Source organism: Hipposideros armiger, unplaced genomic scaffold, assembly GCF_001890085.2.
Source record: "Hipposideros armiger isolate ML-2016 unplaced genomic scaffold, ASM189008v1 scaffold_458, whole genome shotgun sequence".
NCBI lineage: Eukaryota > Metazoa > Chordata > Mammalia > Chiroptera > Hipposideridae > Hipposideros > Hipposideros armiger.
The window spans coordinates 1,624,561-1,652,000 of NW_017731808.1; the positions used below are offsets into that span (position 1 = coordinate 1,624,561).

Sequence of the window (27,440 nt, forward strand, 5' to 3'; positions counted from 1 at the left end):
CTCCCTGGCGCCCCTCGCTTCCTCAGGGCGCTCCCGCAGGGAATCGAGGGCGATCGCCGTCCCTGAAAGCTGATCGACGGTCACGCCACGGCCACCGACGCCACGGGGACCTGCCGGCACGGGCGGGCGCGGGCGGCGACGCGCCACTCACTCTTTTCTACGACCTTGAGCTTCTGCAGGCCGTCCAGCACCTCGCCGCTCAGCAGCCGGGGCAGGACGTCGCGCATCTGCATCACCTCGGTGGTCAGCCGCTCCAGGTCCCTCTTCCTGACTTGCACGTACTCGTCCTCGGCGCCCGCGCGCTGCGGGAACAAGCCGGTCTTCAGGTTACCCCGTGTCCCTCCCGGGTCGGCCGGCTCCCGTCCCACGCCCCTCGCGTCCGCGGCGGGGGCGGCGCGTCTGTGCCCGCCGGGCCCTCTGCGGCCGCCTCCCATCTCGGGACCCGAGCTCCGGCCCGCGGCCCCGCGCCGGGAGGCCACACAGAGCGCCGGCGCCTCGGCCGAGCCCGTCCGCGGACACGGGAGTCCCGCGAGTCCCGCCGGCCGCCGCTCAGCGCTCGCCACAAGCCTTCAGGGTCGTGCGGGTCAGACGCGGCGGCCGGCGCAGCGCTGCCGGGGACAGGGTCGCGGCCGGGACGAGGACACGGGTCCGGCCACGGCTCCCCCACCCCGTGCCGCGGGACACCCGGCGCCTGCCCGCGCTCACTGAGCCTCGTGGGTGGCACAGGGGCGCCGCCGGCGCCTCCCCGTCGCGCCCACCGCCCCGCGGTGCGGCCTCCCAGACCCGCGCCCGGGATTTCTGAGGCGGGGCGGCCCAGCCCCCAGCCCCCGCCCAGGCCGCGCTGTCGGCGGACGGGCCCGGGGCCGGTCGTGGGCGCCCTAGGCGAGGCGCACATGGGCCTCGCTCAGCGCGCCGCGGGGAGGCCGATGGTGGCAGCTGGAGCGCGCGGGCGTGGCCCCGGCCTCCTCACTCACCCCGCGGGCCTCCTCAGCGCCTCCGCCTTCGCTCATGGCCACGGCGGCCTCGCCTCCCGCTCCTCGCGCCTGCGCGGCACGCATGCCCACTGACGCCTCACGCCAGAAAGCGCGGGAAGAAGCGAGCGCATGCGTCCATACCTGCGGTCGGCGTACGGAGAGCCACGAGGCTCAAACCGCGTGGAGTGCGCAGCGCTGTCGGCCCCCGAACGAGGGGTGAACTCTGCCAGATACCGCGTTGGCTCTTCTGGCTTAGCAGGGGTTCTAAACTTGTTAACTACAAAGTAGAAAGATAGTAAGACCCAGGTGTAAGTGTCAAGTGAAATAAATCGAATCGGGCTTTTCCTGTTTGGTGAGATGTTAGATAGAGTAAGGGGCGATGCAGTCCAGGGAACCACCACCTGCTCAGCCAGCGGCCATGCTCCTGTGCTCGCTCCAAGCTCCTTTAGCAAAGGTCCAAGCATTCTGGCATCAGAGTCTCCAGGAAGTCTGCCCCTGCCCCGCAACAGGGAGCGTCAGTCCAACTAGCTGACTACAACTGAAATGCCCACCGTGAACTTGGAGACATCACCTAGTCCATTCGCTTGCCCCAATAGGCCCACTGGGTTTGCAAAATATGGTGAAGCCTGTAGGTTGAAATGTACCGGTGACTGCACAATTGAGACTTCATCCGTCTCTGGAACCCGCAGAAAGCTGGCATGGCTGATTCCCCGGAGTGCTTGCTCTCCAGGCCTGAGGGCTGACTCGTGAGCGCACGCTCCAAAGCCCGGCACCCGCCTGCACCTACCCTGTCCCTGCCCCTGCCCCTGCCCCGGGACCTACCCCAGCACAGAGACGGCAGCTGCCCCTCCCCTGCCCCCGCCCGGGCCCCGCCCCTGCACCTGCCCCCACACGGGATCTGCCCCTGCCATCTCCTGCACCTGCCCTGCCCGCGCCCTGGGACACTGGGGGAACTTGGAGGGGTGCTGCCCCCGCTGGCCGTAGAGACCGCTCAATGGGGCTGCCCTCAACATTCCGCCAAGAAGCCGAAGGACGACCCTTTTCCCAGTCCCCGACCCGCCGAGGCGGCCCGAGGAGTACAATGAACTCGGTGCCGTTTATTTCGTGGAACGGCTGCCGGATCAAATGGAGGGTTTGTGAGTGGACTTAAAGATTCTAGACCATTTACAAGTGGCCATCCGACTATTCTGGGCCAAGACCCAACACTGGCTAAGCTCGCCATCAACGGCCCCGACTTTCGGCGACCGAAAGACAGCAGAGAAGCAATGGCGCGACGCATCCCAGAACTGAGCTGCTCGCCACCCGCCAGGGCCCCGCGGCGCTCGCCCCCAGAAAGCGCTGCGAGCCGCGGCTGGCGCCTGTGTGACGCCATCATCCCGCGCGCGCCGCCACAGCGCCGCGCACCGCCCCCGCCGCCTTCTGCGCAGTCGCCCCCAGGGCAGCACACGGCAGCGGCGCGAGGCTGAGGTCCTGTGGGCTGCGGCCGGGGATGCTGCATTGGGCGCGAGGGCCCCAGCCATGCAGCCCGCCGAGATCCAGTTTGCTCAGCGGCTGGCATCCCACGAAAAGGGCATCCGGGACCGGGCTGTGAAGAAGCTGCGCCAGTACATCAGCGTGAAGACGCAGAGGGAGACAGGTGGGCGCCCGGCGGTTAGCCGAGCCACATGGCGGCCGGGTCGGGGCTGAGGGCCGGGGCCTGGGCAGAGCCGCCGGCAGAGCAAGGGAAACGTCGGGCACTGATTCGCGCTGCTGCCGCGCGCTTCTGTGTGTTTGCACCGTGGGAACCGCTTCTTGCCGGGTCCAGTCTGGTTTTACGGTGGGGGGACTGAGGCCGACAGGGGCCTCAGCCTGCTGAAAGTGGGGTAGGGGGAGCTGAGAACAGACCCGGTCCGGCCGACCCCGAGCCTGGACCTTGCATCACTAGCTCATCCTGATTTATGCCGTGCTCCTCGCCGTCATTAGAACAACACCTTTCGGAGCCGGAGTTACAGGGGAGAAGGCAGAATTCCTACCCTCGGAGAATTCCTGCGAGTGAGGCTGGGGCGGAGGGCGCGGCGAGATCACTGAAGCAGAGATGGTGGAGTGTAGCAGCGGAAACGGAGATCAGGGGAGCAGGGCGCTCCTCTACAGAGGCTGGTCCAGGAAGGCCTCCCTGGGGGGTTAGGCCAACAGATGTGAAAAGAGGCGGGAGGAATGGCTGGAAGACCAGTAAGTCAGGGAGCGGCGAGGGTGGTAGGACACGAAGTTGAAAAAGTAGGCATTCGCCTGGTCCCACCGGTCATTGCGGTGGGGTGCCATTGAAGGATTGCATTTGCCTGATGCAAAATAGGGGTTTTCCGTTGCACTAGGATAACGTTTGGTTTAATTGCTAACACATTTAGCGTGTACTTGAAAGAATGGGTATTACGTCTCTCCCCCCCCCTGTGCTGACATCATTGTTAATTTATTTTGAAGAGAAATCACAAAAGACCACTCGGAAAAGAAAATACAATTTTATGGGAAGTCTGCTGGTAAGAGGAATGAAGACCAAAGTTCCTGACTTCAGTTTTGTTAGGGATCTCCTTGACAGACTTCATTTACTCTCATGGTAGCAGGCACCCCGGACACACTGAAGGTTCTTAATCCTAAATGTCCAGCCCTGACTTTGGCTACTTGCAGCTCAGCTGTGCTATTAATGCTACCTTGGCGTCTCCATCTTCGTGGAATTCCAGGTCTGCAGGTCATCCCCTACATGCCCGCTTTGTGCTCCATCGACAGCAGACCATTCCTGGGGCCTGGTGTACAATACTCCGTTTATCACGTGTCTGCCTCGCTTCTGTTCATGCTGAAAAGATTTCCACCCTTGACCCAGTCCCAGTGTTCAGCTCAGCACCACTTTCCCTATCATCTCACCCGCACTCCTCTAGGATTCTGAAATAACCAGTTTGTCTCTATTGTAGCACTTAGCTGCATTGCTTGTTAATCATCTGTTAATGTGTCACTCTTCCCCCAAAACACTGCAAGCTTCCATCTGTTTTCTTAGCTGGAAGTGGAAGCACATGCAGGCGAATGGGGGCCTGGCTATTTACAAGAACGGAAGGCTAGATGCAGTACATATGGGGCTGAGGGGCCAGACGGCCTGTTGCTCAAGCCCCTTGGGTGAGCAGGTCCAGGGTCTGAAATGTTCACGTGGAGGCATGCAGCTGTTGGGTTTCCATTGTGCCCTGGGGGCTCTGTCTGCTTAGCGCCCCTCACACCCACAGTAACTCATCTGGTATCTCTTGTTCAACCCTATATCCACATTGCACAGAGTATAGTGGGTCTTCAAAAAAGTGACTGCAGAGTGAATGTCATAGACAGTGATGATGGGACAAAATTAACATGATCTCTGCCACAGCTGTGCTCCGTCAAAATAGAAACACAAATTGAGAAGTACTTGGCATGGCATTTGAATCTCATTGACAAGCTCAATTTTTATTTTTGCATATTGTCTTAGGACATCTAAAGCTTTACTCTTACTGATACACAGAGCCGTCCACCAGCAGCACAGACAGCTTTGTGACGTTAGGAACAAAGGAGAAGCCTTTGTGCTGCTCACAGCACCTCAGTGTGCCCTGGTGTCGAGTGTGCAGTCGTGGAATGGTCACTGTCCATGGATTTCCTCAGGCCGGCGCATGTGTCCTTATTTACTCACCCAGGTCTGTAGGATCATGAACGCATTGCCTGCCGTGTGCTCCAGTCACTGTGCACACTGTTCTTGGCCCTGGTGGTGTAGCAGTGAACCATGCAGACAATACTCCCTGCCCGTCTGATCGATTCTGCAACTTTAACACCTGCTAAAATTAGGATTTACCTTAAATTACCTTGTGACAGTTTCACTTGCATCCTTGCTTTTCTTTTGGTGGCACATAAAGTAATTGCATTTTATAGTTAGTTTGTAGGTCTCAGATTCAATGGCAGGAATGGGGGAAATGAGTGTTTTTTCATACTGATAGTCAGGGGTCTCTCGACCCAATAGTTATAACCAGGAGCTGCGGCTGTTCTGACACAGGTGTGGGTTCAAATATACACTCCACCCCCACCTGAAACGGCTCCTGTGCTCATTTGTGGTGAGAGCAAATGAATTTTTTCATTTCTCCTCGGTCATTTTGAACTAAGTCTATACAGTCAGAAACTTAGTTGTTAAGTTTAAGAAACTCAACCCCCAGGGCCGGCCGAGTGGCACATTGGTTAAGAGCTGGCTTGGGACGCCAGCTCTGAGCAGCAGGGCCCAGGTTCGGATCCGGGCCAGTGACGTTGCGCCCTCTATAGCTAAGATGGTGAACAACAGCTTGACCTGGAGCTGGGCTGCCGTGAGGCGCCGGCGCCTGCGTAGGCTGCAGTGGGGCCGGGCCAGCAGCTGGCGTGAGCTGCCAAGAGCCGCCGTGAGCAGCCATCCAATGGCTGGCGAGCGACTGCCTCAGCCGGGAAGACCACAATGATCATACCAACATGGGCCAGTGAAGCGACGTCCTCCACAACTAGACTGAAGAACAAAAGGACAGCAACTTGTCTGTTCCAATTCCCCACCACTGTTCCCATCCCCCCAATTCCTCAATAAATTTTTTTTTTTTAACCATCTTGAACATATAAAAAGTCTACTCACTGCCGTGCTTTGGCATTTATCCGTACCTGGCCGATTGGTCTGATCTGCCCACTTCCTCCTTCCCACTAAATCCTTATGAAGCAAAGCCCAGTCAGCTCATTTCCAGATACTCAGTATGTATCTCTAAAAGACAAGGACTCTTTTTAAAATAATCACAGTACCGTTATCACATCTTTAAAAAAAATCTTAATATGGAATACCCATGCTGTTGAGGTTTTCCCATCATTTCATAAATTTTTTATGACAAATCAGAATCTAAATAAGACGCACCCATTGCATTTGGTTAATACGTCTGCAAAGACTTAATTGTAACAGTTCTCACCCATCTTCCCCTTGCAGCTTATTTGTTGGGGGAACTGGATCATTTGTCCTGTCATTGCCCAGGACTGCACCCCATAGTGTCATTTGGCATGTTCCTCTGTCCCCTGCATTTCCTGCGAACTGGTATTAATAGTTAGATCTGACAAGACGCAGGTTCATGTAGGGGAGGAAACTTGCCTCTACTCTCCAGTGTTCTGGCTGGTCTAGTAATTAAATCGACATGAGACAGATTAACAAGAAAATGACCAAATTTAATTACATGCATGTGCATGGGATCCCCACGTCCATGAGAGAGTCAGAGACCCCACATGCACGTGAGGTTCAGAGACAGAAAGAGGAGACGAGCTCGGGGTGAGGTAAGGCGCCTGGGGCTTCAGACGGGAGGAAGGTCACTGCAGGACGATAAGAGCAGGTGTCCATCGTTACCCGTGTGGCCTGGCCTGCAGGTGGGCCCAGAAGTGATTTCTGGTGATAGGTCTCTTGACGGGCAAGGCCGCTAATTTAAGGGCGAGATAAAAGTTTCTCGTGAGCCTGCAGAGTCTCAGTTGCCTTCAACTCAAAATAATCCACATGCCACAGAGGCACGTCTTGGGGGGACTCATTCTGAAACCCCTACATTAGCTTTTTGTTTTTGTAAGAATGCTTAGCAGGTGGTGCTGTGTTCTCCCATCGCATTGCATCCGGCATCTAATGAATAATTGTTGACCTTTGTGAGTTGAGATGCATCCATTGGTTTGGGTGTTGGTGGTCTGATTTGTCCATTTTAAAGTTCCTCAGTCGTTTTTCATCTAATGTTTTAGCACCATTGGGGACCCTTGCCTGGATCCACTAGTTCATTAGCAGTAACGTGAGTGACCATCGACGTAGGTCCCAGTGATGGGTTACTGCGACCATGACCGCAGTTAGCTCAGTGCCTGTGGGTTTGTGTGCGTTCTCAGTGGGAAGCTCCCCACGTGGAACAGGAGGGAAGGAAAACCAATCGGTGCACCGTTTGCCCAACCTCTAAAGGAAATGCACTTCAATAAACTAATTTTACTGTGGTTCCTGGTGTATTGCTTTTAAGTGAGAACTTACCACAGAGAATCAAAATGCAGCATAATAAAATTGTTGCTATAAGAAAGGTCTTTGGTAACTTGGAAATCAGTACCTGTAAAGGCATACAGCTCGCTCTGAACCTACTAAATAAATTTCAGTCCATCAAAAGGATCTGTCACTTTTTATCTTTTGGAGTACTGAGATCTCATTGATCCCAAACACACACTTGTTTACATTCTCCTAGCATCTAGTGAGACGGTAATCAGGACCATTGGTTGTAGGATATGCATTGAGACTTGAGGATTCTGTCTGTTCTCCACGAGCTTGGAGACTCCCAAGAGTTTACACTTACCTGATTTCATAATTCTTTATGTCACTCAGCAATTATTCCATGACACCTGGGGTCAACCCAGGAGTATAGAAAGCTGTGCGTGACTGGCGGCTCGGTTGTGGGTGGTGCAGGCAAAGGGAGAGAGCTTAAGCAATGAGTCAGAACCAGGCTAACCAAGGTGGTGCCATGTAACACAGGACTAAAATTGAGATGAAATGAAAACCATCACAGGGAGGGAGGGAAACGAGGGTACAGCCCAGGGTGACCTCACAGCAGGATCCTTAAAAGGGGCGTCTTAGAAATGTCCCCAAGCTTTGCCAGTTTCCCTGGGGCCATTTGTATGGGACTGGAGCAAACCCTGCGTCTTTTCTCAGATTTGTAATTTTACTTTGCGAGACCAATGAAAATGGTGTGTGGGGTAAGGGCTAGTTTAAGCAGAGGGAGGCACTTGGGTCATTTTATAAATGACCACCCCGTTCGTTTTCTATTGTGATGACATTTGCTTCCTTACCTTGGGTAATGAGAACAGGCCACCACTCACCCTGCTCCATAGCTGGTAAAACTGCATAATTTATGAGTGTGTGTTTTGTAACAATGCTTCAAGTAAAAAAGACATTTGCAGGTGAAAAAAATGAAAATGTATGTGGTATTATTTTCACTGCTTATGTGGCAGTTCCAAACTAAGAAAATTGTGAGGACTCTAAAATAAGATTTTTGTGCTGTTTGCCCTCTAGGTGGTTTCAGTCAAGAAGAACTTCTGAAAATATGGAAAGGGCTCTTCTACTGCATGTGGGTGCAGGATAACCCTCCTCTACAGGTAACAAGAGTTCCCTTGTCTCGTGGCTGGATTTGGGCATAGATAAGAGGCTTGCTTGTTTTATGCTGTATCCGTCCCCTAAGGCCCCCTGACTCACCTCTGTCATGCAGAAAGGGATGCAGTTTCCAAGCATTGAGGTTAATTTTCCTTTCAAATAATGAAGAATACACATAAACTAAAGATTCATTATTTCTCCATCACGTTTTCATAGTTCCATGGTAGGTTTTACATTACTTATTTTAAAATTTGTCTTTCATTTTCTTTTATTTGTGGTCAGAAATGTCATGGCACTAGTCTTAAGGTCCTGTGAGCGCCCCTTGGCCATCTCCGCCAGGTTAAGTGGGTGCCTGCAACTCAGCAGCCACCAGGCCGGGCAGGGCCAGGGTCTTCAATGCCCCCACCTGAAAGTCAACACAGGTGTGTGTGGATGTCTGGGCCCCATCGCCACAACTATTAAGAAAATGGTTTGTTTAAGAGCTTTGTTCTGATGTGCACACGCAGAGCAGAGGGGTAAGCCTTGAAATGCCATTTGAATCCCACCAACATGTAAAATGTCACAGTCAGATGTGACTTGTCTGGGTTTTAATGGGCGACTTGGCCACTTCCCCCAAGCCATGTGATAACTTGCTCTGATTTATCACTTTTACTCCACTGAACATATTTTGAGTAGGATAGCAGGGCAAAATATTTTTAAATCACATTCAAAAGTAACAGCCAACAGCTTTAGTGGAGGAAGAAAACATAAATAGGAACATCGTTTTCAAGTCTGGGAATTGATTTAAAGTGGGTGAGGGAAACTTGAGGCTCTGTGAGCTGCAGATAATACACGACAATCGAGCTTCTCGTGTGTGACTCAAACGGTTCTTGGGTTGACACTCCCCAAGGCAGGTTTCTGGGCAGACAATTAAGTTTGCGAACTTTTCACCGTGTTACTGCATGGTGGAAAGTTGAATATCTGAATTTATATTCAACTTTCCACAGTGGAAAGTTCACAAACTTAATTGTCCGAACTTTGTAGTCCAGGCCACCGAATTCTCGGCACAGATGAACTTGCTGCGTCTGAATAGGACACGCTCTTCTGGTGGCACTTGGCCCAAACAGAGCCTGGGAGGGCACCGGTGACCAGCGCTGCCCAGCGCCCTTTGCATCCCGTCTCTGAGCACTCCCAGGGGCAGCTTTCTGGTTCCACATACTGAGCCCCGTGGTCAGAGTCCCAGCGGCTCACTGCCGGTGACCACACCCTGCTGGGGCACCTGTGTTTCCGTTATTGGGGGGTTAGGAGAAAGTCTCAATTTAAGTTTTAGTATATTTTCAAAGCCAGGAGCTGACAGCTAATTTATTTCTTCTGTAGGTCATTTGAATAGATAACTAGATGTGCTTTTTTCAACATGCTGCTTAAACAAATCTCAGAGACATATTAAGTTGACATAGTAGTCCATTGAAATTGGGGGTTTCACATTTGATAAAATTTAGATATTCAGATACACACTTCTTCGTGGAAGTGACACTGAAAACAGGTACAGATTCCTGCCCCCCAACAGATATGGGAGGAGGTACAGGCCGTGATGCTGTCATCTCAGTGTTGCCACAAAATAACCCCGGTGTTTCTCCCCAACCCCACCTTTGCAGGAGGAACTAGCGAACACTATTTCCCAACTCATCCATGTTGTTAACAACTCAGAGGCTCGTAAGTCTTGATATTTTCATGACTTTCAAAACTTCCTTGTTCGTCAGATTTGGTAACTTGCCTAGGATGTGTTGTCCATATTGTTTCTTCTCCTTACCTCCACGTGTCTATTTTCCAGTGGGCTAGTTTCACAACCTGGGGCTGGCTACCAGTGTGTAGATATGAGGCGACAAGCCGTTCCTATGGAGAAGACTGATAAACTGAGATACTGACTCTGTAGGAGGGTGAAGGAGGTGTCTCGTGAAGTGTCATGTTTGGCATCTCAGAGATGGCCAAAAAATATTTTAAGAAGTAATAACCTTCCAGAATCTCCAAATTCTGAGTCACTTTAACACTCTTAGAAGCTGTATGTGTACATGCCAATGTTTGCAGCAACCCCTGGGGCCGGGTTTACCCGCCTCGAGACTAGAGTCGTATAAGGTCATCACTGCTGATAAACTATAAAGCGATCCCTCTACTAGAAAGAACAGACAGGGAGAAATTATTTCTGGACATTTAGGCTTTGGTTACTTACAAAGGAAGAAGAAGACAGCAGCAGAAGTTTGTTTTGCTTACCACTCCCGAGAACTAAACTGAGAACTAAACCATCCTAATGGCCTTAATTACCCTCCATTGTTGTCTAGACTTTAGCAGGGTCCCAGCTGATGCGTAACAAACAGAATTCCACACATGAAATGTAGTATAGGTTTTCATAGATCAAGAAAGATCTGTGCAAAAAGAAGTGAAGCAAAAAAAAAACAAAAAAAAAAAACAAAAGTTATTTTTAGACAAAAAGGTGCTAGCTTTGTGGCTGAAAAGAAAAATATAGAATTTATTTTATTGCTCACCCAGCTGACACTGCACATGAAACAAAAAACTGATTTCTCCACGGACCATCCAAGTGTCCATCAGAATCACTGGCTCTGGGTTGTTAGGTACAGGTGGGTGGAAAGGACCAGGAGACTCAGGAAATCCTTTGATTTTGATAGAAGCATGGCTTTGCGGGGATAGAGAAAAGTGCTCCGCGGAGCACTCTGGTTGAGCATTAGATGTGACCAGCCTTCCTGTCACTCTAATTGCTTTTACTTAAATGCAAAAGAAGCTATTGAGCACATTTAATGGTTGACCAAATTGTCTTGCTACCCAAGAATTCTTGAGAAAAGTTAGTAATAGATCATCCTAGCTTGTTTCTCTCCGTTACCTTCTTGCTATCTGGTACTATGCTCACCTGAAACCAAGCATTCAAAACAAGGCCTTTTCGCTGCAGAGCACCTGTTCATTCAGACCTTTTGGCAGACGATGAATCGGGAGTGGACGGGGATGGACAGGCCGCGCCTGGACAGATACCAGATGGTAAGGTCAGCGTGCCTCCCTCCCAGTCACTGCAGAGGCGCGTGTGGAGGAGCGCGTTGAGCAGCTCCAAACACTGGGACGGTTATGCGTGAAGCACAGCGGGCTCCAGGCTCGCCTGAGGAAAGGCCGCGAGCGTTGGACAGCCTTGAACATGTGCTGAAGGCCTCCGTTTGTCTCGCCTGCTGTCGGGGATGAGTTTGGGGTGCTTTAGTTAACATTTATGATCCTGAAGTTAAATCTGGTTATTGTGGATATTTTGTCACGTGAGGGGTCCAGGTTACACCAGTGTCCTTGGTCGCCTCGTTCTGCTAAGCTCATCAGCCTTTGCTACTTTCCCTTTTGTAACATGAGTGTGTCTGTCTTTAGCTGACCCGCCTGGTCCTGAGGCAGTCCTTCGAGGTTCTGAAGCGGAATGGCTGGGAAGAAAGGTTGGTGAACTATTGGGGTTAGCATTTGGTGGCCTTAAAACTTTTAATGAAATAGTGTTTCTCAAGCCTTCAGTTAACCGGGTATGAATTGCCTGGTCTCTGTTGAGTTCTGTGAGAAGCAAAACGTCCTTCCGCATAAGGAACTTTAAATCCAGGGGAGGAATGAAAGAGCTGAGCACACGTGCCGATTGGCACTTTATGCTGATTGCAGTGGTGCTTCTTTCCTCGTAAAACTTGCTCAGCCTCCACGGCTGGTCGTGCAGCGTAGCACACGGCTGAGTGTTGCGTCTCCATGGGAGCGAGAAGTGTTGGCGCGCTGTGTTAATAGGCCGCGTGTGTTGTTTTCTTTAGCCGAGTCCAGCTCCTTCTCGATGTCTTGATGAAGGAAGTCCTGCATCCCGAGAGTCAGTCTCCTAACGGAGTGAAATTTCACTTCATTGACATTTACCTGGATGAACTGTCCAAAGTGGGAGGGAAAGAGGTAAGTGGCCGGCCGCCAGCGGTGGGGTGGGGCCACAGCCAGCGTGCGCAGGTGTCGGCTCGTCTTCGGGTGCCCTGGGAGCTGGCCGTGGAATGCTGCCTGTTGCCGGCGATAACCGAACATGAATTGGCTCACCTTGTCTTTGACACAGTCCTTGCCCGGCTAAGAATGTGTCCTCCACAGCTAAGGGGACACGGGTTTGTGCCCTAAGGAAGTACATGGATTCTTCCTTATGAAACTATTGAAAGCCACCTACACAGTCTAGTAAAGAATCCAATAATGTGAGGAAATCCTCAGGATACTGAGTTTTTAAAGAAGTTGGAAAGGAAGGCAGCAGACAGACGTGCAGACGGTCTGACTTTTCTAAGAACATATTCATACATGAATAGACAAAGGCTGCAGAGGGAACGTACATTCCTTAGCGTGCAAGTGATTATCTGATTTGGGATTATGAGCAGTTTTTACTTCGATCTTTCACAAGTATTCTGTAGCGAACATGTACTTGTTTTAATTAAAAGAAAGTCTAAGTGTATAAAAAAATCATCGCTTCGTCTCAGCGTCTGGTGGTGTCCACACCGACCTGCTCCATGGAGGAGGGGGCCCGGGCAGCGCGGTCGGTCGGAGTGGGCGCTGCTCTCCGCTCACTGCCGCAAGGTGCCCTGGTGGCTGCAGGACGGCCGTGGCCTCTAACCTGGGTCTAGGCATCTGGGTAATTCGCGCAGCGTATATGTGCATTGTGAGATAAGTGTCACTCAGTCTGATTCAAGCCATGTGAAAAGAACAACTGTTTCCTCTTTCAAGGACACGTCACGAAACAGAAAAGGCTCTTTTTTCCCTTATTTTTTTTTCCTATTTTATTTCTAAATTACAGCTTTTGGCAGATCAGAATCTCAAGTTTATTGATCCATTCTGCAAAATTGTTGCCAAGACTAAAGAGTAAGTAATTCCCGTTTGTTTTTGTTGCTTCAGTTGGTACTTAAGTGGGGCAGAGGGGTTGTTTTGTGTTGGGGAGCATGATGCAGGAGACATGGGGTGGTCGTCCAGCTGAGGACAGCGGATCCTTAGGTCCCGTTGGCAGGACATCAGAAGCTTTGAGTCGTGATTCGGCTCTGCTGGCTTCGCTGGCTAACCCCTCCCCACGCAGCTCTGTCCGGTCGGTCCCACTGCTTCCATCAGAGCACTGGGCCGGCTCCTTGTGCAGCTATGGGGGGAGCGCGGAAGCGTAGTCAGGCGCACAGGTGCCCGCGGACCGTAGGTGATCACCGGGTCCTGGGAGGCCGCCATTGGGCATGCGGTGACTTCCCTGCTCCTAAGCCCATACATGCCTTTGATAACGAGGTCCAGACATGGGTTTTAACCGCATCTCTTTGCTGTGCTTCCCCCTCAGCCATACATTGGTGCAGACTATAGCTAGGGGTGTTTTTGAAGTCATTGTAGATCAGTCTCCACTTGAACCTGAAGACACAGTAGAGGAGCAGAAAACTAAAGTGGGTGACAGCAACCTCTCTGAAGAAGAGACATCTGAAAATGAGGTGATGTGGACGCAGACGCTCAGTAAAAAGAGGACAGGTAAGAGAGCAGCCTTGACGAGCCTTTCTCTTTTTAAGTCAAGTCCTCAGCAAACAAACACTTCAATACATTTGTTGGGACCTCACTGACTATAACCTGGAATTCATCAAAGATGGCACTGGGCTCTGCCTTGGATACCCTGTGCCTGTCTGGGGGGGGGGGTCCCTGGGAAAGACCCCAGGTCCCAGTGGGCTGCCCCTCACACAATTCTGTCTCCTGGAAGGTGAGACAGTCTCTGTGTTGCTGTTGCCTTGGGGTTTTTTCCTGTCGTTTTGGCTCCTTCGTGTCTGTAAACATCCTGACGTGGACGCAGACCTGCAGAGGGTTGTCAGTGGGACATCTGATCCACTTAGTTTGAACGCACACTTGTTTCTATAGCCAACCCTTCCGACCTCTGCGTTTCTTCAGGCTTCCTGTCCTTTTTCTTTGGGTGTCTGAATGCCCACAGTGGACTGACATTGTTCTCGGTGCCGTTTTATACCCGTGCAATTGCGTGGAGAGTGTGTGTTTAAAGTGCAGGCCCGTAAAGCTACGGCGGGGCTGCGGCACCTCGATGCCCAGCTCAGGGTGAGCGGTCGGGCACACCCACGCTCCCCGTGATGTAGCCGTCGACAGGCAGAGCTCTCAGAAACTAATGACCAGAGGAAGCTTAGTAATGTTTTTCAAAGCAAGACACAGAACTATGTAGAAGGAGCCTCATTCGTTTTAATACTCATATTATGTGTGCCTTAAAAAATCTGGAAGGCTATATTCAAAATATTAATAGTTATCTCTGGGTGGCAGAATTTGGGGTGATATTCTTTGTATTTTTGTCTGTTTTTTTAAATTTTCTACATTGATCATATATATTTTAATCAGTAAAAGATAAAAGTCTTTAAAAAGAAAAGAAGAAACATCTTAATTTAAAATTCCACATAGGTGATGGGTTAACTAAAGTAAAAACCCTGAGCAAGTGCTGTGCGGTGGGGGCAGCTGTCTGTGGGTCCCTGCCCCTCGCCACGTTTCTGGCTCGCTCTTCCGCGAGCACTTCCAAAGCTCTCCCCCGGTCCACCTGAATGTTGCCCAAGCAGCTGGTCGCTGTGGGCCCTGCTGTCTTCTCTGGCTGTGCCCTGAGGCCACACCACTAATGGGCTCACAGGACGCCAGAAACAGCACGAGTTGGCAGAGTGGTGCGTTTTCATTCGTCATTTCTATCTGCTTTTTCATGGATTTTAGTGCTCTTTAAATCATTTTTTAAATGTTCAAAGTTGCATTGATGCTAACCATGTCTCCTGAGGCGGCCCCATGAAGTTAGTGTAATGCTCCGGAGACTTACCACGGCCCAAACCTGTCTGAAATTAGCGACAGGCTGCCGAGCCGTCTCCTCACAGCCTAGCGCTTACGGTGCCAGCCCCGCTGCCTGAGCCCTGACCCAGGAGCGTGCCGCCCAGTCCGCCATCCTACAAGAAGGGCGGGTTTGTCACACGGTTCTGAAGGCAGCAGAGGCTTCACGATGGAATTAAGGGCACGATGTATCATTACTAAGGCTTAGATGCCTTTCACGTCCAGGGACTGAAACACCGAAACATCTTTGGGAAATTATATTTGCAGGGATTTTCTCTTTACAGACTATTCTTTTCCACTAACTGACACCTAAGAGACACTGTGAAACTAGTCATGCCATTACTGTATAATTGAAGAATTTTGTCTTTGGATGTGTTTTGATAGCACTGGGCAAATACCACTCCAGGAAGGACGGACTCTGTGATGGAGACGCGAGGGATGACGGTGGGAACCTAGAGGACACTGGGCCACTTCTCCAGGTTGGTGGCAGCTGCTGCTTTGTACAGAAGGTAGATGTACTGTGGAGTGGCCTGGCTAATTGGGAATTAGGGTCAGAGCTAATTAAACTCCAAGGCCCAATTCGTAAAGTCCTCTTCATCCCTTCAGTGACGAGTGCCACTGAATGAGCTTATTGGAGATGCATTTCAAAAGAAATTTAAATATGATGGAATTTTAAAAGACGTCAGTCTTCATTTTGGCTCGAATTGGTAAGATCTGTTCTTTTCCATACAGCAAAGCCAGCTCAATGGTTCTTTTCAAATAAAGAAAGTTTACTGTTAACCGAATGCAAACTGGACATCTAGATTTAAAAAACACACCCAAGTAAATTCTCTGTGGTGTATTTTACCAGTTTGTTTGTTTTTAAGGAAGGAGAATTACAGCTGGCTTCTTCCAAGAAGAGGCAGATGAATTTTTCAGAGGTCTCACGTGAGCCTTTATTGCCGAGTCTTAGCACGCACTGTGCAGATAGCCCTGTGCTGAGAGCGTCCAGAGTGCCACGCCGCGGGGTTCTCCCAGGTCAGCCGGTGGCTTCGCTGAGGGCTAATGTTCATTTTTCTTCTCTTGTAGTTTGACTACGAGGCCATTGCTAACCAACTCCTGGAAATAGCCAGCCGGAGAAGCATCCCATCCTTCAACAGGAGACGTCTCTCCAAGCTCGTCAGAAAGTAAGCGAGAGGGTGCTGCCTGCTCCTCACTCACAGTCAGGTCCAGCCCTTTCACTTATCTCGCGGTGTAGGGTGGCTGTCACCATACTCATCACCTGTTTTTATTTGTATCAGTGCAGTATGCGCATATAAACTGCAGTGTTCCTCAGGCTCCATTCTTCCAATGCTGCCTCCTCACACTTAGCCATTTTCTAATGATGTACAAGTCGGGGCATTGCACTGTCATTGCACCGCTCAGGAGCTACCTGTGGGCGCTGTTGGGATGGTAGGCTGGAGCTGTGTGCTGCCGCTGTGATCTCAGTGTCATCGTGGCCACACTTGGTGTGCTGTGACCGCTGACGGACAGCAGCTGCCTGGGGCCCACGCCATGTGAGCAGACACTGCTCTGAGTATGTCACACAAACTCCTGTATGAAGAAAAGCCTCGTGAGGTGGCTTCTGTGATCTCCCCAGTGACACGTGGGTTCACTTGGGCATGGGAGGGGAGGGTCACCGGCTTGCACAAGGTCGCAGCTGCCACTTGCAACACTGCGCTCAGATTCCTCCCCGTCCGCTCCCCGGGCTCTGCCCCCAGTCCCCACGCCTCCCCGCACTTCCTTTGTGTCCTGACACCGAATCGCGGAGACCAAGCCAGCACTTGGCATCTCTCCACTTGGTAAACGGAGAGGGGAGCTGGGGAGAGGCAGAGATCTAAGCCGGTTCGGCCTTAAAAAGATAAGAAACAAGAAGAAAATGTGATTTCTTCAGCTTTGACAGACTCTTCAGAGCAGCAGTGAGTCCTCGGCTCCCCGAGGGCTCTGACGACTTTCGCCTTCACGTGACACCCCCTCTTTAGCGTCCCCTTCTAGAAGAAAAAGAAAGGGAATTATACATATCACGTGTTTTAAAAGTTCCGTGCATATGTTTAGAGGAGATGGAAAGAAGGAATTTCTTTATGAGCTTTTGTTTTCTTTTTCAGATTCCAAAGTATCTCTGAAGGTGAGGAAAGTCTGAGCATTAGAACCGATGGTGTTCTTACCTGGATATGGACCCCACTGAGGCATTTATGCCAAATGTTAAAAAGCCAGATTGGAAGAGATTGACTGAAAACACAGGGAAAGCCATCTTTGCCTTTGCGAGATCGTCAGTTACCCACCTGCTGCTCAGCTGAGCAGAGGCCCTTGCGGGAAGCACAGTGTGGGGCCTTGCGCTGTCCCATCCTGGGACCCAAGCTGAGCCAGAGGCGAGGCTGTCCCTCCCTGCCGGCGCCAGGGCAAGGGCCAGACCCCAGGGGTGGGTTAGGGGGTTTCTCTCAGGGTCCCTTTCGCTTGCTGTTAAGATCAGTTGTCCCCTGGGGAAAGCTCTGTCTGTAAACTTGGTTACATTTGAGCAAATTGTTGGGACCGCTGCCCCCAACCCTTGGGCCACTGGGTTGTTCAGACCTGGCTGGCATGTGGACGGCACTGCTCAGTCCCCGGGATTGAGCTGGCGATGATGTTGCCTGATGTTCCCTTGCCTTGTGAGAAAGCACACAGTTGTTTTAAGTCAAATTCCTGAATCAGAGCTGTGAGGCTTGGGTTGGAGAAGTAGTGTGGAGTTGTGAGGGGGAGGCAGAAGCTGATATTAGAACGCTGCCTACCTGACGTGGGCGGGGCATGGCCCTTAGGCCTCTGAGGACAGTGGGGAGGGTCCGAGAAGCTGACTGACTGTGCTCTGGTGTCCAGCAGGCACTGTACCTCAGGTCCGTTTTGCTGAAGACATTTCTGCTGATGAAGATGACCAAACTGTCAGTCAAGGAAGGCCGAAGAAGAAAGGAAACAAACTTCTAGAGAAAACCAGTGCAGAAAAAGAGAAAGGTAAGCGCAAAGCTTGGAAGTGGCGAGGCACAGACAGCCCTGGGGACTGAGAGTGGTGTCTTCGTAAAGCACCATAGAGTACAAGCTGTCGCTTTTAATGCCTCAGAAGTGAAGGTTATTACCGAGGATTTGATTTTCTCTGGCACCCGCGTCCCCTAAACGAAAAGCCTTTGTTGACTCCTCGAGGCGCCTCTGGGGCGGTGGTGAGGGTGTAGGATGCTGGGTACAAACTACCCCGTGGAACATTTGTTGGAGTGCCGCCCTGGGTCTGTGGGTTTCACCTTTGGCCTTCAAAATAGTAGAAACCTGAATATATTTGTTCCATTTATGTTAAAAGGTGCATTAGGGTTTCTAATTACAGTCGGGAAAAGGGAGAAATGGGGCCAAATGAGACAGCTAGTGGGGCTCAAGTGTGTCGAGGAGGCCGGGCCCTTTCTGGCGTTAAAACGGGGGACTTCTGTCGGCCACGGACATGGCCCCAGAATCCCCTGCCAGACCCACTGTCTGCTTGGCGTCGGGGCACCTGGTTATTGGTTTACGCGTCTTTCTAGGAAACAAGTTCTTCCTTGCTGAGGAAGAGGAGCGTGAAGGTGGTGGTCAGAAGAGGAAGAGGAAAAAGAAGAACCACGTCCAGCCTGAACACTTAGGGTTCAAGGTCAAAGCCATGGCCCCAGAGCAGAATGGGGACGGGGAGCCAGAAGCGGGTGCGGTGGTGCTGGGGACAGCAGGCACTCCCAGCTCCCGGGAGCCGAGCTGCTGGGAGCACCGCCCCTCAAACCCACCCACGCAGAACAGGAGGAGGCGACACCGGAAGAGGGGCCCGAGGGTGCAGGGACAGAGCGCGGAGTCAGCAGTGTCGCCTCTGGAGGGCTTGTTTCAAGGTGGCCCCAGCAGTGGGCGTGCTCAGGTGCCCGCCCACGCTTCCCCAGATGATGGAGCCCCAGCCCTGAAGCGGAAGCGGAAACTCGGGCCTCCCCTGGTCAATGGCAGCGGCCCACCCACTCTGGCTTGGCCCCCGCCCGGGCAGGAGAACCCTCCAGTGAGCCCAGCAGACAGAGGGGATTGCCCAGCCACCCCGCCCCTGGGTGGGAGACTGAAGAAAAAGAAGGGGGATTCCAGCAGTCTTGACCTCTACAACCTGTCCACTCAGAAAACTGCCATTTTCAAAAAGAGGAAGAAAATGAAAGACATGTTGAACTTGAACTTGGTAGAACACAGCCAAGTGTTAGAATCCGAACTCAAGCTCGTCCAGGCTCTGGTAAGACAGTCGGGTTCAGGGGCTGGAGGGGGCAGGTCAGTCCTCTGGCCTAAGGAGCAGTCATGGTTCATCACACACTCTACTGACAAGTAAACCAGCAGGTGACCCGTCTCGGTAGCCGAGACAGTCGTCATCGACCCCCCCCCCACCTCTGCCAGGCTGTTCACTCTGAGGCCACATCAAGCTGGGAGAGCTTCCCATGGCCAAGGCAGGCACACTTGCCCGGTGGCGTAAACAGGCAGATAGGTGTCTCCATCAAATGCTGGTCTTGTTTTTCTTCAACTCATGACCAGTGCTGGACCCAAGCTGTCATCTTTTTAGTGTGAAAAGACTTCATTTTCACTTGGCCACCCAGAGCCCATGTGCCTGAGAGCCAGGCCCCGGCTCTGCTTGCCACACCCTCCCCTCTGACCTGCTGTGCCTGCACCGTGCTGGGCACACATCTCCCTGGCGCAGGGTCACACCGTTTGCTCGCGCTCCTCAGTGGCTGTTTGTGCACAGGCTTGCTCACCCCCATCCAGCGCTTGAATTTGCACATGCTGCTTTGCAGCGGCTATGACGTGAGGCCTTTCTTCACTGGGGGAGCCTGGTGGCCTGTGCCGAATGCTGCTTTCAGGGTTTTCTAACAGAATCTCTGCGTGGTTGGCTGAGCTGGGTTCTGGCCATAAAAAGTCTTAGCTAGGAAAACAGCACACTCACCTGGAGTCCAGGGCGGTCCACTCTAACCCTGACGAGCAGTGCCGCCTGTGTCACTGTCCCTGGACTGCAGCCTCTGCTCTTCACTCACTGTCATTCGATGTTCTCTCTTCACTAGGAATATCAGAGAAAATTCCTTCTTTGTGTCTCATTTCTCTGCCCCCTGCAGCCTGTCTCAGAGGATTGGAACAGTTGCTAATTAAGGCACAATCGAGAGGTTTTTCCTACCAGAAGGGGCATGAGACGGGCGGGCTCCTGGGTCTGCCCGGTAGGTTCTGCTCAGGGAAGGCAGCCGGCTTCGGAGCCAGCAGCACCAAGAAAGAACTTGCCGAAACCTCCAGTGTGACCCCTGGGGTCCCAGAACTAGAGCAGGGGTTTCGTGGGGTGACTGTCAATTGTAAAACACCCAGTGAACATTCTTTTATCTGCTGGGAATGGACCTGCAGAAGCTAGCCAGTACGACGTCACATGTGCTATCACACTGTCAACGAACAGTGGTGTCTTTGATCAGAAATGAGAAAATGAATTAAGTCACGTGCATAACAGCATTTCAGTCCACAGCGGACTGCATATACACCTGTGGTCCCGTGAGATTAAAATGGGCCTGAAAACTTCCTGTGGCCTAGTGACGTCATAGCCATCCAAACATCCTAGCGCTTTCTCTGGAAGAAGGCATTATCACAGATGACAGCTGCCCGCGGCATGGCCCCTGAGCCCTTCCCGTGGGGAAAGGTGTGGAGGTGGAAGGCAGCGGAGTTGCTGATCCTGACCCTGTGGAGGCTGAGGCTCGTGTGTGTATTTGTCTTAGTTTTTAACAAAAGGTTTAAAAAGTGAGAAAAAAATTTAAGAGAAAAAGGTTATAAAATGAGGATATAAGGAAGGAGAATATTTTTGTACAGCTGTCGTGTGTTTGTGTTTTAAGCTAAGTGTTATCACAAGAGGCAAAAACTTTAAAATTTTTTAAGTTTATGAAGTAAAAAAGTTACAGTAAGATAAGGTTAATTTATAGAAGGAAAGATATTTTTTATGAATGCAGCATCGCCTGAGTATCCAGTGTGTGTGAAGTCTACAGTGGTGTGATGTCCCCCATTACACTCACACTCACTCGCCAGAGCAGCTTCCGGTCCTGCCGGCTCTTGCATGCTGGGTGCCCCATACAGTCACTGTTTTTTATCCTTCAGAACGTATTTTACTGTGCCTTTTCTGTGTTGAGATACACACACACTTGCCGCTGTGTGACAGCTGTATACAGTGCCCGTTACAGTAACATGCTGCACAGGCTTGTCACCCGGGAGCATGGGCGTGTGGCAGGCTGTGTAAGTGTCCCTGCAGCGCTCGCACAGTGACGAGCTCACCTCGCAGTGCATTTCTCAGCACGTGTCTCCATCATTAAGTGACGCGTGACTATAGATGGTCTTTGAAGGCGAAAGTCTTCAGAACACGGGACCTGAGTTGGAAGACAAATAAAAATGGGTTCATGTGGCTGAAAGCAGGAGAGCACTGGCCCTGTCGGCGTGGTGCCACGGTGGAGAGGTGGTAGTTTGTGTGCTCTGCTGGTGGACAAGGTGTTTGCAGACCTGGTTCCAAGAGAGCGCGAGTGTGGCGGCGGCTGAGTTAGTAAATGCATCTCGCCTGAGATGCTCAGCGATCTTGGGTCTCACCCCAGTGGTGTCTGCACACCCGTCATTTTACTTGCACTTCCTGTGGGGGTGCCACACAGGTGGCTCTGCCTGTGACCTCCCTCTTCTCACCCCTCCCTCACACAGGGGAGCAGTGGGCCCTTCAGCCCCCTGAAGAGGAAGAAGCTGAGGACGGAGAATGACTTTGTGAAGTTTGACACTCCTTTCTTACCAAAGCCCGTGTTCTTCAGAAAAGCTAAGAGCAGCACGGCCCCAGCCTCCGGAAGCCCTGCCACGCAGGTATGCGCACACCTGCTGCGCCCGGGGCCCACCACTGTCCCTGTCCACGCATGCGGAGTCCTGTTTGAGGAGCCTGGGTCTGCTGTGCAGGGAGCCCGGCGAATTCTGGGGCCCACCCCAAGGGGTTGGTCGGGGGGCTCTTCAGGTGTGATCGGTGACCACGGTCTGCAGCAGCGGGACCAACGCGCTGCGTCTCAGAATTCACGGGATTAGGGCTGGAGTAACGGGCAGGGAGGAGACCCTCGTTTATCAGTCAGAGCCAAGAGAGGGGAGGAGGGACCTGCCGGGGCACTGCTGGATGCTGAGGGTGATAGGAGGGGCCGGTGCTGCCCCCGTCACGGTGGGTGAGGGCGGGCACTGCGCTGGGAGACCTGTGGGGGGGTCATGAAGGAAAGGCTCGGCCCGCCAGGTGCCGCCGGAGGCACGTGGGAGGCTCATCTGGGTTTGCCTGTGGGAGATGGCGGTCTCAGTGGGGTGTGGGGACAGGTGCCTGGGCTGGCCCTGCTGGGGAGGCCCCCAGGGCAGCGGGCATTTTGACAAACAGGTGCCATTGAAATAGCCTTGGCCCAGCAGTGACCGCGGCCTGTGTTCACATTTATACACACGATACACACAAACGTTTGCTTAATGACTCTGGGCTTACAGAGCCAAGTTCCTCTAATAAAATGTTGATGTTAAAGCAAAAACGGCGTAAGGCAGAATTATGGGATCCACACAGAAACGTCCGGTTCCGGGGAGGAATTTGAGAAAGTTCTTCAAATTGCAAAATGGGTCAGCTCCTAGAAGTTTTTCAGAGAGGAACCAACTTAGTTAATTTTGATGAATTGTTAGAATATCCGAAACAGTTTAGAGTCCTGATGCGGAAAAGATTGGGAAATTGCCCACTGAAGTTCGATCCCATCATAGGTGTAGTCTAATCAGTGTCATTTCCAAGTTAAAACTTCAAAACTCTGGGACAAAATGAATGGGACTCCCATATGATGTTTCAGTGGTGAACTATGTCCTGTAACTCAGGAGGTTTCAGACATGGCGACTTCACTCTGCTTTCCTCCCCGGGCCAGCCACAGGCGGGCACTGCATAGCCTCTCAGGGCTGTGCTGTCCACCTGCAGAAGCGCTTCACCGATGCCGGGTCCTGATGAGGCCACAGGCAGACACTGAGGCCCCGCGGCCTCCACGCATGGGCTCCCCGTGGCTGGTGGGCACCTAGGGCGCCTCGACCACTGTCATTCTCCTTCAGTTATGGTTTTCTTCCTTCTGCAGCTCAACAAGACACCATCCAGCTCCAAGAAGGTCACCTTCGGGTTGAATAGAAACATGACTGCGGGTGAGTGCCGGCTTCTTACAGCTGCAGCCGTCCTGGGGAGGAGGGCCTGGCCTGTCTTGGGGCATGGTGGACCCTGGTTGAGCCGAGTGGGCCGGCTAGGGGAGGGGAGGTGGGTTCCTGGGGCTTCTGGAAGGCCGTCTTCCCACACCTGCCTGCCTAGAATACCGTAGCTTCCCTGGCCTGAGACTGAGCAGCCTGTCCGCTGTGGTCACCTCTACCTAAGTCGGGACCATCCTGCCCAGAGGAGGGAAACAGGGACATCTTGTCTCATGGCTTTTAGCGTCGGTGCAAGTCACTGTGTGGTTTTTTTTTATATAAAGATTTTATTGGGGAATTGGGGGAGGGGAACAGACAAGTTGCTGTTGTTTTGTTCTTCAGTCTAGTTGTGGAAGACGTCGCTTCACTGGCCCATGTTGGTATTATCATTGCGCTCTTCCAGGGTCAGGCAGGTCCGTCACCAGCCATTGGACGGCGGCTCTTGGCAGCTCACTGCAGCCTACGCCGTCACCGGCGACTCACGGCAGCCCAGCTCCAGGTTGAGCTGTTGTTCACCATCTTAGCTGTAGAGGGCGCAGCGTCACTGGCCCTCATGTGGGATCCGAACCGGGGCCCTGCCGCTCAGAGCTGGCGTCCCAAGCCAACTCCTAACCAACGCACCACTCAGCAGGCCCAGGAGACCAATGGTTTTAAAAGTATATAATGAGTTTAAGACTTGACTCTGTTTAGGAACAAGTAACTGTGTGAGTGAGTCAGTGAGCGAGTTATGCATGCGTGTGTATATGTCTGTATGTGTCGGGTGTGTGTGTGCAGATGAGGGGCTATGCAGACCAGGCAGCCAGCTCACCCCTGCGGCCGTCGTTAGAGCTGGAGGCAGCAGGAGGAACAGCTCCCAGAAGGAAGGCTCCTGCGGCCCTGTAAACCTCCGTCGCTAACTGTCTATGTCCCATCAACGCCCCCAGTCCCACCGGGCGCTTCCCTCTGTGTCCACTTGGCCCTCTGGGCATTTTCCTTGGAAGAGTAAATCCATTTGTGGGAAGTGGCCTGGCTGGTGACCTCCATTTCCTCACAGCCCTCGGGGCTGGGTCTCGGCAGGGCCTGTGTCGGGAGCCGGGCTGGGGACAGCACCGAGGCAGGGCCCCGTGTGGGTAGGCTGACAGGACAGAAGTCACACCTGTTAATGTGTGGCCTTGCTTTCATCGGGCAGAATTCAAGAAGACAGACAAGAGCATCCTGGTCAGTCCCACGGGCCCCTCCCGAGTGGCCTTCAACCCTGAGCAGAGGCCGCTGCACGGAGTGCTGAAGACCCCCACCTGCTCCCCCGCCTGCACCCTCCTGGGGACCAAGAAGCCACTGACCGCCACGCCAAAGAGAAGGCCGACAGCCATGGACTTCTTCTAGGGTAGTCTGAGTCCCTTTTTAAAGTCTGCTTTTGTACAGAATACTCTATAAATTATAACTTTGCAAAGGTGGGGCCTTTTTTATTATTTCCTAAACCCCCGTGGATTGTATATCCGCGGGTCTGGATGTGAGCTGCCACGCTGCTGCGTGGCTATCCCTTCCGGCGGGGGCTGTGGGCGGGGGCTGATTGAAGCCTTTCCTGTAAACGTCATTTGTGCTAGAGCCCTCCAGGGTTCCACATTCTGGGGAACCTCGGTGACGCCCCGAGTGTGGCGGGGCGAGAGCCTGGAGCTAGCCTTGTCAGCCGTGCGTGTGCACACACCTGCATCCTCAGCATTGTGTCTGCCTGCCAGGCTGCTTTGCTGGGTGTCTGTCATCTAACAGCCTGTCCTGAAAAGCATGGAGGGCCGTTCCCGCGCTCTGCGGGCACCTGGCAGTGTATGACCGGGGACTTGTCCGTGAATCCGCAGTGCCGGTCTGTGCCTCCATGTGCTCCGCTGGGGTGGATGTGCATGTGGGGCGGGAGAGCAGAGCCCCGGGCTCGGGTCCTGCCCCATGTTCTACCTCTCTGCCAGCTCCAAGTGTCCTCACGAGGAGAGCAGCGTCCCCTGGCTGTCCCCGGACTCCAGTCGGGCGGCCGACTCCTTTTCCCAGGTCCTTGTGTTCTGGTTGCTCTTTACCCATAAACCCTTGAGCCAGAGACCTAAGTAAATAACGGGCGTCCACAGAAGCAGCTCTCCCACCTTAGATCACGACTCATTTCTCCACAGGCGTGGCAGCAGCGTCTGCAGACCCGAGCTGCCACTAGGAGGCAGAAACAAGCAACCTTTAAGAATTGTTTGTGCATATTGATTTGCTCGTAGCTACCTTATGTCTGAAGTACTGAAGCTTGCACTCACAGATTTTTATAAAGTTCTCATTTTAATTCATTACAAAAGATCAGGTGTGGAAGGCACACAGACTTCAGTTGGGGGAACGTAGTGTTGTCTGTGCACCCACCTGGTTTGGGGGCCCACATCTGCCGCGAGCCTCAGTGAGGGACAAGCCACAGGCTCGTGGCGGCCACTGGGACCCCTATTCCTTCTTGAGTTTACGATAACAAACTGCAGACCTAAAGGAGGAGGCGTGACTTGGGGGCATGTAGTCCCTTCCCCCAGGTGGCCGTGCTCCCGCAGCCCCCTCTCCGCTCAGGGATCTTGGGCCTCCTGAGAGTGGAAGCCCCCCCACACAGGAGTCCCAGTTTCTCACCAAAACCCAGGCCAGTCCCCTTTGCTGCTCCCAGCTGAGGGCCCTGGCAGTGCCTCGGTGTCCAGGCATGGCTTCGGGTGAGGGAGGCCTCGGACTGGCAGGCTGCGAGGAGCTGTTTGGTTTCTGTAGTCACATAACGGAGGGCTGCTTCTGCGAGCCCTAACTGAACAGCTTGGGGCCCATCGGGCTGAGTCACCATGAAGGCCCTGGGGACAAGGAAGGGAAACTGTTCTTCTCTGCCCTATAACTATGTTTTGTCAGATTAAGCCATGAAAAAAAACGAACCTGTGCTGTTATGTTAGCCAGTCCTCGTAATGAGACAGCTGTGTTGTGGTTGCATGGCTTTCGGGCCCTGCATTTGATATCACACTTCAAACCACATCCAAAATCAAACCTGACAGCGTGGAGAGAGTTGAGTAGTCAAACATGCTTAACTTCACTTAAAAAGAAGCTTCGTTATCCTTCGTCAAATTATTTTTCTAACAACTTCTATTTCAGCTTTAAAGGTGGATCTTTATGCCAAATGGGCCACATAAGCCAACGATGTTAAGATGTCTTAGCAGGACGTTCTAGGGCAAAAATGGCCCATTTGTTCTCCAGATGAGCGCAGTGACCTTTCTCTGTCGCATCACTGTCCTCTGTCTCTCCTGAGGCACCAACGTAATGTCCTGTGAACGCAGGTCCTGCTGACGCCTCCCTGGGTACTCGGGTCCCAGAGTGACAGTGTGACTTGGGTTCCATCTGTCCTTCCCTAAATCTGTCCTCACTCACTCCATTTTGTGGGTGAGTTCAGTAGGTTTACTGTGGCTTATTTTTAATACCTAAATTTTGGCTACAAAGAAAGAAAACAATTTTTTAAAGTTCTCATTATGTATGCACACAAGATGTGTCACATAAAGAAAATGTATTTAGAATACCAGTTTTCTACCTGATGCATGTTATTTTCCTAGGTACAACTGCCAACGGGGCTTGGCAGTCCAAAAAAGAAAATAATTTGATGGTGATCTTAGAGGGTTTTGTAAAGCCGTTGTCTGTACAGCCTGGCACCACACTTTACAATGTGCTATCCTTTCTAACTTTTACTGAGCCGAAAGCACAAAGAAGAGTATAAAGCAGTTGCCATTGCTGAAAAGAATATGAGATTGAGTCCGTCTTTTCATTTTTGTGTTTTCTCTGAATTTATCTGACTGCCAGCAAGGACTTTGTTTATGACCAATTTGTGTCCGTTCTCGTCAAAGCCAAGTTCAATTAAAAAAAACCTCTGCCCTCAGATTTGTATTGGATGTTGACTGTGCATAAAAATGTGTGTCTGGGAGCTGCGACAGTGCAGCAGCGGCTCAAGGTGCTGGCATCGGTCTGGAGGGTTTGGAAACAGGCTGTTCGGGCACCTGTCCCATCGTGCGTCCACTATGCAGAGCCAGCGAGTGGGGGCTGGGCCTAAAGCGTGCACGGCAGGGCCTCATCCTGGCCGGAGTCCCCAGCTCATCCCAGGGACGTGACGGCCGCCAATGAAAGCCCAGCAAGGCCCAGCCTCTGCTGGGACCACACAGCACTCGTCACATGAATGTGCCTATGTCTGTGTGCATCCGTTCCTCTAACAATGGGCATTTAGGTTCCGGTCTCCAGGGTAGCACCAGTCCACACCCTATGGATGTGGGAACAGTCCTGCAGGG

General features: G+C 52.3%; 2 protein-coding genes across 2 annotated transcripts in view; one reads left to right on the top strand and one right to left on the bottom strand.

The window, feature by feature from the left end:
• The window catches only part of HSF2BP (heat shock transcription factor 2 binding protein), a 37,348-nt gene extending 36,321 nt beyond the window's left edge, over positions 1–1,027 (bottom strand). The window contains exons 1-2 of the mRNA XM_019666040.1: positions 975–1,027; positions 152–302 (exon numbers count right to left, since the gene is read on the bottom strand). Coding sequence (XP_019521585.1) covers positions 152–302; positions 975–1,010 — 187 coding nt within the window. The 5' untranslated portion in view covers positions 1,011–1,027. The remainder of the gene's footprint in view (positions 1–151; positions 303–974) is intronic.
• Positions 1,028–1,968: 941 nt separating this feature from the next.
• Positions 1,969–26,902, top strand: RRP1B (ribosomal RNA processing 1B). Its single transcript, XM_019666007.1, has 17 exons — positions 1,969–2,110; positions 2,284–2,610; positions 8,020–8,102; positions 9,732–9,789; positions 11,036–11,121; positions 11,488–11,549; positions 11,901–12,030; positions 12,902–12,966; positions 13,418–13,599; positions 15,307–15,401; positions 15,991–16,088; positions 17,046–17,065; positions 17,791–17,922; positions 18,474–19,180; positions 21,643–21,795; positions 23,058–23,121; positions 24,326–26,902. Exons 1-17 carry the CDS (start codon positions 1,969–1,971, stop codon positions 24,517–24,519), a joined length of 2,598 nt encoding a protein of 865 aa, XP_019521552.1. The 3' UTR covers positions 24,520–26,902.
• Positions 26,903–27,440: the final 538 nt, after the last annotated feature.

Excerpts from the sequence above, each read along its gene's own strand:
- RRP1B (XM_019666007.1), top strand. The coding sequence starts at position 1,969 with ATGGGGCTGCCCTCAACATTCCGCCAAGAAGCCGAAGGACGACCCTTT. Across the intron at positions 8,103-9,731 it reads AGGATAACCCTCCTCTACAG|GAGGAACTAGCGAACACTAT; the intron begins GTAACAAGAGTT and ends CCACCTTTGCAG. Across the intron at positions 16,089-17,045 it reads CTCTCCAAGCTCGTCAGAAA|ATTCCAAAGTATCTCTGAAG; the intron begins GTAAGCGAGAGG and ends TTTCTTTTTCAG.